General features: G+C 45.8%; 1 protein-coding gene across 1 annotated transcript in view; it reads right to left on the bottom strand.

Moving 5' to 3' along the window:
• Positions 1-12331, bottom strand: part of LOC125699787 (gamma-aminobutyric acid receptor subunit gamma-4) — a 34464-nt gene that overhangs the window by 3475 nt on the left and 18658 nt on the right. Inside the window, exons 4-8 of the mRNA XM_048959681.1 lie at positions 6918-7138; positions 6240-6322; positions 4785-4922; positions 3177-3329; positions 1068-1270 (exon numbers count right to left, since the gene is read on the bottom strand). Coding sequence (XP_048815638.1) covers positions 1068-1270; positions 3177-3329; positions 4785-4922; positions 6240-6322; positions 6918-7138 — 798 coding nt within the window. The remainder of the gene's footprint in view (positions 1-1067; positions 1271-3176; positions 3330-4784; positions 4923-6239; positions 6323-6917; positions 7139-12331) is intronic.

Genomic DNA, 12331 nt, shown 5'->3' with positions numbered 1-12331 from the left:
AAGTGGATTAAAGGAAAAGAAAATGCAAGAAAACGTGCTTTATTCACCAAAAATTACTGAACTGTCAGTTGGTCAGTTCATAACATAGGCACAGTGCAGTGGAGGGACATGACTGTTCATCTCCCTTCTCTGCATCTGATTGGCATACTGCGAAGATTTGGCAGTTACCTGCATGACTGTGAGTTTCCTCCCTGGCATCCTGGGGTGCAGATTTAGGCAGCAAAAATCTACTTGCTGTGATTCCCCGACTTTGCCACAGTCAGCAAGCAGGGTGTTTGCTTTCCAGCTGTACTAGCCCCTTCCCTCATTCCCCTGAGCTCTGCTCTCTCTGAGGGCAGAGCCACAGTCCAGATACGTCTTCTAGTTGCCGTCATCTGCTGGAGGATAGCTGGGGCAAGGCTGTTTGCAATTCTTAACGTCGTGCCCCAGTAGAGGAGGCATATCACCAACCTCCTGGAAGAGCTCTCTCCACCTGTGCTGGGAAAGGAGTGAGGGAAGGTAGAGATCTGCCTTTTTGTTTTCAGTTGGTGTCGGCTCAGAGGCCTGTTTCATCTGATGTGTCAGATGTATCTGCACTAAGCCTAGGCAGATCTCCAGAGGATTATGGCATCTCTGGGTTCGCTGTCTCCACACTCAGCAGATTTTCTGATGACAGACCACAAAAGACATTAAGTCTCTGCATCTCTGTGACCTAAGATACTTATGTAATCCTTAAAGATTAAATCTGTAAAGACTGAAGAGCCTGGGCGTGGATTGCTCTATCTTGAAGTGGACATTTATGTTTAGTCATGTAAACTATACTGACAAGCTCTCCAGCAATTGAGCACAGGGTTCCTGGCCCCAGCAGAGACCTTGTTTTATGGGAGTCTCGGGGGATTTTTCTGGTTGTGTCTGAATTTCAAGTTCTCTGACCCAGCACACAGATTGGTTTGAAAACCTTATGAACAAAGTACATGTCAGGCACTGAACAACTTCAGCAGTTTCCAGTGCAGGCTTAGGACAGAGATTCCTAAATGACTTGGAGTTCTAACAGTATGCAGCTCTGCTGGCTGGTTGCTTCAATTTACCAGTCTGGCTTTCCTGCTGTTGTGCTCCAGTGGCTTCTTGTTTCCCACCAGGTAGTTGAGTGTAGCATACTCCATGAGGGCTGCGAAGACAAAGATGAAGCACACAGACACAAAGAGGTCCATGGCTGTGATGTAGGAAACACGGGGAAGGTGCTTGCGGGAGATGGTACTCAGTGTGGTCATTGTTAGCACAGTGGTGATACCTAAGAGAAAAAAAAAGCTAGTTCGGGTAACGAAGAAAAGCACTTCTGTCTTCAGCATGCTCTCAACCCCTCAAACACCTCAATTTTCCCTCTCCTGTGGGAGAGAAATGACTTTAGACGTCTGGTCCCTTTTTTGCTCTGCTTAGACAGACTCTGGTCCTGCTGTAACCTCTGACAACGCATCATGCAAAAAGAGCTGTTTGAAACCAGAACATTGCACAGGCTACAAACATGTACTGGTAAAGGAGCATGGAACTTGAACTCTGTTTAAGGCTGCATGCAGAGTTCAATGTCTTGGATGCTAGGAAATAACTGCTAGGCAGATGTCTTTGGGCAGGCAGTGGATGAATTGTTCTCCCTTTGAGTATTTGTCCCCAGGATAAAATTGGCCCAATGGCTCATCAGCTGGATGGGAGATGGTAATGAATCTCTTGTGGCTCAAATGGGGCTTGGAATGGATTTCTAAGTAGCATTAGTGCTCACAAACCTGTTTTCAGAGATCAGGCATTAGGAACCAATACACGATCAGCTCCAAGAGTTGGTATTGTGCTCTCAGCTACTGATTTTAGGATGTGGAGGAAGCTGTGGAATTTCACCTGCTCCTCTTTCTCCAGCACTCATCTGAATCCACCTGTCACAGGTGCTCACCCCCATTGGCTCGGGGTGGGAGCATAGCACGACATTTTCATATTTTCTTACTGCATTTGCATTAACAACTGCAACGCGACTTCCCACACATTTGAAATGCCAGTGGAGCTGGTCCAGTTAGCATCACTGTAATGTAGGCCTATGGGCTTGAAATGTAGTGGGAATCATACATATGAAGAATGCACTACTCTTGATGTGCCAAGATCCTTTCCTACAGCAAAGGCCTGCCTCCTGTGGGAGCCTGCCCCTATTTTTTGAGACACTCACACTCACCACAATGGTGTCCATTTGCCTCTTGCCATTCACTCCTTCCACAGCCATGGACTATGGTGTACCTTCACCTCCATTGGAAATGACACCCTTCTTTTCCTCCTGACCCTATCCAGGGCTCTAAAGAAATTGATTTTGATAGAGAGGTGGGAAGGAATGTTCAGAATGGATGGGTTCTGAATAGCCCTGCTGATGCTGACAGCCCCGTGTCTCTCCTCACCCAGCAAAGGCCTGCAGGCAGGGCTGGGAATGCTACCTTCAATAACAGGGAAAGTCAGATGGGCAGGGTGGAGGGACAGCACTGGGAAGCTGAGCTTTCTGCAAAATACAGATGCAGCTGAAGTGCATTAAAGATTTGTAAAGCTCTCTCTAGCTCCTATCAGAGCAGGATTCAATCAACATGAGCTTTATCCTGCCTCAGAGAGCCACTGTAGATTGCAGAGCAGATCTGAACAACAGGTAGAACTGTTGGCATTCTCTGAGCTCCCACTACGGTATAATTGACAAAGTCTGTACCTACTGAGCTTACAGCTCCTGCTGGAGTTTGGGATTCTATTTCTATGGCCAAGCAACTTTGCTCATTACCCTACAAACTTCATGTGACTGGACCTACAGTGAGCCCCCAGGAAGTGATGAGGCATGTGGCTGGAGATCTTCAGTCAGTGCTGCAGTGCCACAGTACACCCCTTTCCTCTCCCTTTTCAAGCATAAGAACATCACATTGTCAGCTTAAGAAGACTGTGTTCAGAACTTAGATCAAGAAATGAGCCTTTTGCCATCTTAATGAAGTCCAGTAGTTCAGGCGAACACAGATAGATAGAAATTCAGCTGAGCTTAAGGACAATGCTATAAAAAGAAAGGAGGATGGACTTCACTAAACTGAGTAACGCCAGAATGCTTTAGGAGCTTTCATACTCCAACACTTCCAGTCTGCTAGTGTTGCAGCAGTAGTCAACAAGCAACATACATGAAACAGTCCTTCTCTTACCCAGAGACGTCCTGGCTGGTGTAGAGTCCCTCTTGATCCAGAAGGAAACCCAGGAGAGAACAACAGTCAGGATGCAGGGAATGTAGGTCTGAATGGCAAAATAACCCATCCTCCTACTTAAGTCAAAAGAAACTGTCATCACCATGTACTCCCCTAGAAAACAAGAAATGAAAGAGACACTGGAATGATAACATGTAGTTTACCAAGGTACAGAAAGTTTTAGAATTTGGAGTGTTTCTGTTGCAGTTTACTAGTTATTGTAAATGCCCATCTGGCTGTTCTTGTGCCTGACATTGTGACTGCTCAGCTTGCTAGCTTCACAGATAGCAGTGTGCCTGGTTGAGGTAGACTTTGTGACTGGCTGGCATTGTGCTGGCTTGCTGTTTTAGCAGTTAGTGGGCTCGGTGGCTACCTCATTGGCAGGCTGGCTCTGTGGCTGAGTTTCTGGCTTCACGACCAATTTAAGAGCTGATTTTGTTTTTGCCTAACTGGCCAGCTGGCTGCCATGCACACTGAAAAGTACTCTGTTGGGGAAAGTTTCAGAAGCGTATTCACCTTCAGCTGATTGCTTCAATGGTTTCTTTTCTATAGAAAGCTTTTTAGCTATAACAAGGCTACATGGCCTATCTTGTCAACTAACTACATGAGCTGCGACAAAGAAGGTTCCTTCAATCAGTTCTTAGATTCTGGTTCTATCCCTGGAAAAGTTACGTAGTGGTAGACATCCTAATTGTTCATTTTGCTACTCACAGCTGAAGTTCTTCCTCTTTTTCAGAGGCCTTATAGTGAGGACTGAAAGAAAGCAACCTGACAATTTTAGGGTTAAGATGGAGCCTGCAGGCAATTACCAAGAAAGAGAATTACAAATGGCAAACTGGTGCATTCAAGACACTTTTACAGCACCACTCCTCATCGTGGTTTGTGCTGCTTTTCTATCCAAGTTAGGGGCTGTCTGCCAGCACTGGCAATAGTAGCTCTCTCCAGGGTGGGAGAAGCTTGAACTTGCTGCTTCAGGGGACTGAAAAATAAGAACCACATACATTTGACTGTATAGTCAGCAATCTGAAGAGGCTTTTCTTGGTTGTCTATGGAAAGAAAAGGGGATGTGAGGGGCTGAAGGGCCTCCATTTCTTTATCCTTCATACATGCAGCATTTCTTCTGGCTCTTTAATTATAGTTCAGATGTTCAGCCTCACACCACTTTACAGAAGGAAAGACCAAGAATTGAGAAAGACCAGAATTGAGATCTTCGAGTTCTGATTTCTCTGTGTTCTGATTATAATCACTCAGGAATTTACATAGCATCCACATACTTCTTTCTCATAACCCTTTGACTAGGGATAGCTTCAATCAGCATTGTCACCCCTAAGTGTTCCTGTGTCTGTGTTCTGGCCTACACTGCTTTGACTTCGCTGCACCCTTCATCTTCATTACTTCTGCTCCCATTAGCAAAGGTCCATCTTTCCTTTCTTAATGTTCCTCTAACTGTACTGTTGTACAGTTAGTACAGTACCTCCCCTTCCACCCACAGAGTAGTCTGGTGGCCTCTGCATCTCACAAGGTCTCTGACGTGCTGGTGATTCTGTGGGCTGTCTCCCTTTGCCTCACCTGCTCCAGTCCTGAGAACTTCCGAGGTGTTCCTCAGCCCTGTGAAGTCAAATTGGTAGAGCCTCCAGGTGCGCTGGTCGGAGACCTCAATGGAATAGCGTCTCCATCGATAGACAATCTCCTCACGTGGGTAGCCATCTGGGGAAAGGGGAACGACATCAGCAAGAGAGTACATGGCATGCCTCCCTCTCATACACCACCTTGGTTTACAAAAGTACTTGCATCGTATTCTAGATCCTCTGTAAACATGAAGTTTTCAGGTAGATATTTCTGATGCCCTTGATCAGATCACCTTAGGTGTTCCTGCATTCAGTGGCTGCAGGGACTGCATCTCCCTTTGTTGACCACTTTCAGTTGTAGGGAAGGGAAGAGCAATGCTAGAAATGCAACCTGGGGACTGCAGTGGTGGGAATTAGACTTGAGTTGGCGTAGCAGGACTCCCCCAGCATGAAGTCTTTAAGGGTTTCAGCATCCCTTGGCAGCGTGTAGCCTTTACCAGTCCTCGTGGCTACTCTTCCTTCCCAGATATCAGTACACCACGAATACAGAGCTGCCAGTGTGGGAAGAAATGTGGAAGAAATGTTCCTGCTCTAGGTCTCTGTACCTCTCAACCTGGGAGCTGGTCTATGTATAGAGATGAAGGGTTGTGTCTTCCATTGAGAAGGAGATCTGGAGCATGGCTTCTCCTGGTTCTGGCTTTCTTGGCAAAGAAACAAGCCTACTGTGAAGAAGAGACCTTGACACCTACAAGAAAGCTCCTCAGAGGAGGAAAGGAGCAAAGCTTGGCAGCTAAATCAAAGTGTGTTTCTAATTATCAAGAATGCATAGCATGTACAGTTAATTAGCAAAGAATGAGGGATGGCAAAAGATGAGGCAATGGTATGTCCTCAGCTTGTTGCTTCCTACAGAAGCAACTCAGAGCCATGTGAGTTGCATCTCCTCTGTGGCAGGGGAAACAGGAGAGGCCAAAAGAGGACTACAATGAGTAAATCAGATTTCCAACCAATGTGTGAGGACAGGAATTTCTCAGTGCAAAAAGGCAAAATTATCAATGGAGATAGAGCATTTCTGTACCAATGGGTACTGAAAGTATTCAAAGCTGGAGTCTCCCTTACTCTGTCCCCTTGGAGAGCAGGAAGAGAATGAAGTTGCAATGCAGAATATGTTGTTTAGAAGGTGAGAATGACAAGAAGGTCAGTGAAATGAACACCTCCAGCTGTCCACCCAGATAAAGAAGAAACTCAGAGGTGCTGTGAATCTGTATCTGAATACCTCTTCTAGACCAAGACTGGGAGGATGCTCTAGGGAGTGATCAGTAACGGCCTTCGAAGAGGAACACAGAAATCAGATGAAAATGCAGATAAAAGGGAAGAGGATCTCCTTTAAAAAGAGTTTTACTGTGCTGAAGTTTCTCTGCTTGCCTTCTAAAACTACTTTTAAAATATGGATACTCACAACTAGAAAAAACCAAAGGGCAGGAGTGAGTGTCCATTGGGAAATTCTGCAGCTGGAGCAGACATTCAGCCTCGATCGTCAGCCTGAGAGAGAAAGGGAGAGAGAGCGAGGCTGATGTTTTGTGCTAGCAAAGGTGGTTTGATTTCAACACCATAATGTGACAGAGGGATTCTCGCTTCCTTAAAAGAGAGACACTAATTTGTTGAAGATCAGTCTGGTTGCAGGAACATTTCAAAACAGCAGCAAAACAAAGCATATGTTTGGATATTTTCAAAGTGAGGAAAAACATCTAATTTTCACATTCAACAAGCCTTTTTGTTTAGTGAGCTTTTCAGATTCATTTCCGAGAGCGGGAATTTATGGCAAAAGCACAGATGTTTATTATCAAATCAAAATGACTGGGCTGACCAACACAAAAATTAAAACAATTTTCATGTTGGAAACCATTTATACTTCTGACTTCTGTCTCAGTACGATACAGAAAAATAGTTTAACATTTTGGGGGGGGCTCTTTTCTTAGGAAGAGGAGGCCCATTCTGCAACCATATTGCAAGTCTTAGAACATTGGCACTGGGGACCATCTCCACTACTCTGTCCCAGAACAGCTGGAAAATGCTGCCTTGACCACCACCTTGCTTCCTCACCTCAGCAGCCAGCTGTAGGACCTTCTGCACATACCTGAGTGTGTAGAGCACTTTTCCATCATTCCAAATGCGGAGGAGCTGATTTGGGGTGGTTATCCAGTGAGAATCAGCCCTCTTGGAGTTCCTAAAAAAGGTATCTGGGATCCAGATGCGGCTCACCATGTTAGTGTTCAGTGTGAGGGCCTTCAAGGTGCTGTTGAAACGAAGACGCCGGTCGTACCATGTCTGAGCAAAGAAGATATCAATGGTGTATTCCTGTGAAAGAGGAAGAAGAATACATCTTTCTGAGACGGATTCAGGAAAAGCAGAGCCGTGTCCCCTGGTCTGGAGGCCGCTGATTTAGGCTCACAGTCAGAACATTTACCTCTGGAATTTGGGAGCCAGTGTTTGTATCCACTGACAACTTTCCTAGCTCATCTCTGGCTCAGGGTCAGGACATCCACAACACACGTGGGAAGAGCCAAGCACTGTGCAGACACCGACTAAATCCAGTCCTGAGTTCAGCTGCACATTTCAAACATAGCAAGGAAAGCCATTTGCCAGCTAGCCAGAGAACACAGACAGCTTTTTCTATTGTTTATCAGAACAAAGCCCAGCAGTGCTCTATACTCCTAATTTGTACGTGTAGCCAGAGTGGTGTTGTGCATTAACCCTGTGAAATACAGAACTCAGAGTGTAAATCATTTAGATGAATAACTGAGACACTAAAGGTTCCTGGGCAGATACATGTTGCTGAAGATTAGAAAAGGAAGCTTCGGAAGAGGTGCTATGGATCCATCTCTTTTTTTGGTGCAACTGGTTCTACATTTGTTTGAGTATTTTGTAGACAGAAAACAGGGTTTCCAGCATAATGAGAACTTTTGGTTTTAGTGAGACAGAGTACCCAGCTAACCCATAACTAGCACTTCTGGGAGGCAGCTCCTCGCCGGATTGGACTGGCACTTCTTCACATCATTAGCCCAGCATTCTGCTGCTTGCTGCTGCTGCTGCAAATCAGTTTGCTCCTTACACTTTTTTTCAGTCTGTCGGAGAAGGTGCTAATTAGTGCCATGCAGGAACACGTCTGGCACTCAGTGGTTGTCTGAACCAGGCCCCCAGCCTGAATCCAGGTCCACCAGCCCATGCTGATGGCTGTGACCTGCTCCTGACAGCTCCTCTTTGACTTGGTCTTTGCTCCCTGTCCGTGTTAAACAACCACGACCATGGAAGCATTGTTTCCTTCTCTTCTGGGCAAAGGAACGTCTGACTTTGCCATCTCTCTTCCTCCCTCTATTGATTTATCTCAGTGTAATTTTAATAACTGTGGCATGTCCTCACTTTGCTGCTCTCACTGCTGGTTCAGATCTCACTTCTCAAACCATGCCATTAAAATAAATGTGGTGCTCCTAGGGCACTCCCTCGGACATCGTGTCCTGCCTGGAGGAGGCAGAGCAGGGCAGCGCACAGCTCTCTGCTTCATTTTCCTCACCCTTGCGCTGCTGTCAGCCAACCAGTAATGAATGATTCGTACCAAAAATGTCCCTTGCATAGGAACGAGACTGTAAAAAAAGAGCATTTGCCATCAGGTGGTCAATTCACTCTCTAGGCTGATCCTTCACCCTGGTTAGACAAGGGGATGAGCCAAGGTAATGAAAATGAGGTCCTAAAATAGCTCTAAATAAAAACAGATGCTGCACGTTAAGCTAAAGCAAGTTAAAAGTGATGGCATTGCCTCCACAGATGATTCAAAACAGACACGAGGAGGCACAGTGTTCCAGAGTCACATAGCTTGGACAACAGCCGTCCTCAAAGCCAGATGCACAAGCATGCCCGATGCCTGAACAGGTGATGGGGAAAGACCCCTCCAGCATCTGAATGCCCTGAATCACAATGAGTACTGCTAGGAAGTGGGGTATGTGGTGATGGAGGCATGGCTTATACTGTGAAATAATGAGATAGAGATCACAGGCAGGCAAAGAAGCACTGGCACAGCACAGACAAGACGGGAGTGAAAGCTCCCAAAACCAACACTCCTTGGGGCCATTTTCTTTTCCTTGCCAGATGCTGGGGCCAAAGTAACACAACACTTGACATTTATCCCAAACTTCTGAAAGCCCTGTTTGAGCCACTACAAGCTTACATTGCTCCTCCTCAGGAACAGGCATAGGAGAAAACAACAACAACAAAAAGGCAATGATATATCTAGGTTAGATGCCACCCATCAGTTCTACCACTTAACTGGAAAATCCTGGGACATCTCAACATAGGGTTGGCTGCTCAGGTCAGAGGACCTGCTGTGAAGTTCATTATTCAGGTCTAGGACAACCAATGCTAAAGTTTCAGTAGAGCTGAGGGTCAGACATCCCAGAGCACTTGCTGTCAAGCCCAGGCTTTCAGAAGGGATCCATTAAAGCGCTCCTCTTGTGCCATTGACAGCCTTTGCAAAAAGTATGGCATACAAGTCATTCAGCTCTTCTGAAAAATCAGAGCTGTTATTGTCACTGTCTTGTAGTCTGATCCAATTTCAGTGGCTCTTACTCATGAGGAATCGCTCACTGGCTGAGGTAGGTCCCTTGCCTTCAGATGGGGAGCCCACTGGGAAACGCTGCTATTTACAAATGTATTTTCATTCAGAATTTTCCGAGGTAAGATTTATACAAAAACGTATACATCTGGCATTTGGGCATCTCACCAGTAATTCTGGCTATTACTATGAATAACTCACTGCCTTTTCTGGATGCCCAGTCCTCTGATCCTTTTGATATTGTGCTTTTCACATTCCTCCTTCCTCCAAGGAAGTATTTGTAAAGGGAATGCTCTGCGGTTCCGCAAGGACCTTCTGATCTTGTGCTTCACTTCTCATTAGGAGACTATCACTTACATGACTGGCTGCAAGGCTGCCCAAAGCACCAGCACTGAGCAACAAAAACAGCGTGGAGTGACACTTTTTCTTTCCATGGATCCTACCTCAGAAGACTCACATCACTGTTTCAGTGAGATCCATTCCATGGAGCTGGACATCCAGAAAACAACCTGCTGCTCTCCAAGGGACCTGGCAGCAGGATGAGCTCAGCCCCTAAAACTTAAGGAAGTGCTGTTCCTTGAACTCCTGCACCCGTGCATTTTCTCTCCACCACTGATTCATTCTCAAGCATCAGAAGGAGACTTCTCTACACCTCAATTTCCCATGTGAAAAAAGGTTATTGTAAAAAACGCCTCCAACATTACGGTACCATCTGCTGTGCGGCACATGGAGGTTGTTAACTTCTCTGTAACAGCATGGGCTTTTTAGGATTTTTCAACAGAAGGAACTAGAGAAAAAAAGAGGTCTCACTCTAAGAGTTGGGCTGTGCCATTTGGATCACATGTGGAGTAGCACACACATTTTGACGTGAATGCAATCTTACACCAAACTTCAGTTATAAAATAATACAGTAATCTATCGGTAGAGCAAACACTGAAATACATTGGAACACTCATGCGTTTATCTAAAGCCAAGGAACACCCTGCAGCATCAGCACTGCTGCCTGTGGGAGCTTGGATCTGGTCAGCCTTCCAGCAAGACGTGCTGGCTGTTGTGCACCCCCATCAGCAGACACTGCCACACAGTTGGCCCCAGTTAGCTCTTCCTTGTGCCTCCTCTCCCACCTTTGTGCATACATGGGGAATCAGCCAGAATTTCCAGTCGGACTTGACCCCAGGAGCTCTAATCGAAATTAAGTTCCACCCTGTGGAACACATAACCAGAGCTAACACAAGTTAGGGCTGCCCAGTTTCAGACTAGCAGCTTAAACTCACAGGGTCAGCACGACACCACCTGAAAACCACATTTTGCATTTTCAGGTTACCCTGTGCACCAGATAAACACAGTTGTGCACTGCCAGAAGATCCTTGTGTTGTGCAATTTGGAAACTGACACCTGTATTGGCGCCTGTCCCTCTATTCATCTGTGAGATTCTTCCTCTGTTTTATTTAGAGCTCAGGTTTCTGACAGATGCCAAAGAGAAAAGCAAAGCCACAAGCTCAAGATAAAAGTCTTCCTAAATTAGGATAAAGTTAAAGATTTAAAGATTCATTATTATAATTATTGTTACTATTTTGCAAATTCAGTTTTCTGAAGGCACGTGGGTGTTTTTTTTTGGTGATTTTTTTTTCTTTTTCTTTGCATTCAATAGCAACAAGAAATCTCCAAATAGAGGAGATGGAAACCAAGAAACAGGTTCTTTCATTTTCCTCTACTGAAGAGAGACCTTGGAGAAATCCGAAATAACTGGGATGAGGAATTAATACCCTAGGTAGGTTCATTCTAGCATTTATTGCTCTGATATTTTTCTCTATTTGTGGCACCCAGTTCCCTCTGCATCTCCAAGCACATCTCTTGTGCAGCACAACAAAGCAACCTGCTTGCCAGGGAAGCATGGCTAGCATTTCAGGTGGGCTGACATGAATTTGCTGGGTCCACGCTGTCACTTCATCATGGAGCTAAACAAAGCGACTGTTTCAGGCACACCCTTTGGGATGCTGCACCACTCAGTAAAATCTAAGGAAATATTGGAGGAGACCCAGGAATGGGGTATATTTCTTTCAAGGCCTGTGGTGGGTGCAGCTCACGCTAGGAAGCTTCTCCTTCAGATCTAGCTGCACTGAGCAACTCCCCACCCACACAGCCTTGTGCAGGCGAGCATTTCCCACTCCACAGCATCCCACGCATCCCTCCCTGCCTGCAAACAGATCTGACAACACCTGAGCTGCTCCCTGCAGTCAGCTTCACATTGGGGGGAACACACAAAAGGTCTAGAGAAGCTCTCCATGCTTTGATAGCTAAATAAAATAACCTTATTTCAGAATAACCTTCAAATCTGATGCAGAATTTCTTGTCCACCGAGACTGTGAGCAGAAACATCCTTCTAGAATGATGTGTAAGCACTGTTAAAAGGCAGCAGAGCGTACTTCTACTGACAGCAGTGGCTGATGCCTGCCAGAGGTTGGGCAGTGCCAGGATTCCCCTTGTCCTGTCACTGACCCACAGTAACGACCACTTTGCTCTGAATGACCCCATTTCCTTGCTCCAGAGCTGCTCCTAAATGCAGGGTGCGATGGAAAGGAAGGAATAAACCTCCAGTGCAACTGAACTGTGCAAACCTCACAGTGAAGGGAGACTCAGTTTTGTCTTCCCAACGCAAAGAGCAAAAGAAGGAGAATATAAATTTCACTATGTTTGCAAGATCCTCCTCTCCAAATCACATCCCAGAGAGCTCTCTGGCCATGATGCTGGAGTGACTGGGGGAACTCTCAAGGACAACAGGAACAGAGCTCCAATGATCTGCGTTTTCAAGGTGACACACTGAACTTCCCATCTGTTTCACTTCTGCAGTGCCGTCCTTGTCTGAATGTCTTTTTCCTCTGCCCAGGGAATCTCAGTTGAGACAGCATTCTTTTTATAATACAATCTCGCTGTTAAAAACCGTC

Source organism: Lagopus muta, chromosome 13, assembly GCF_023343835.1.
Source record: "Lagopus muta isolate bLagMut1 chromosome 13, bLagMut1 primary, whole genome shotgun sequence".
NCBI classification, from domain to species: Eukaryota; Metazoa; Chordata; class Aves; order Galliformes; family Phasianidae; genus Lagopus; species Lagopus muta.
The sequence above is the reverse complement of the archived record's forward strand: the minus strand, read 5'-3'. Positions and strand labels throughout refer to the sequence as shown.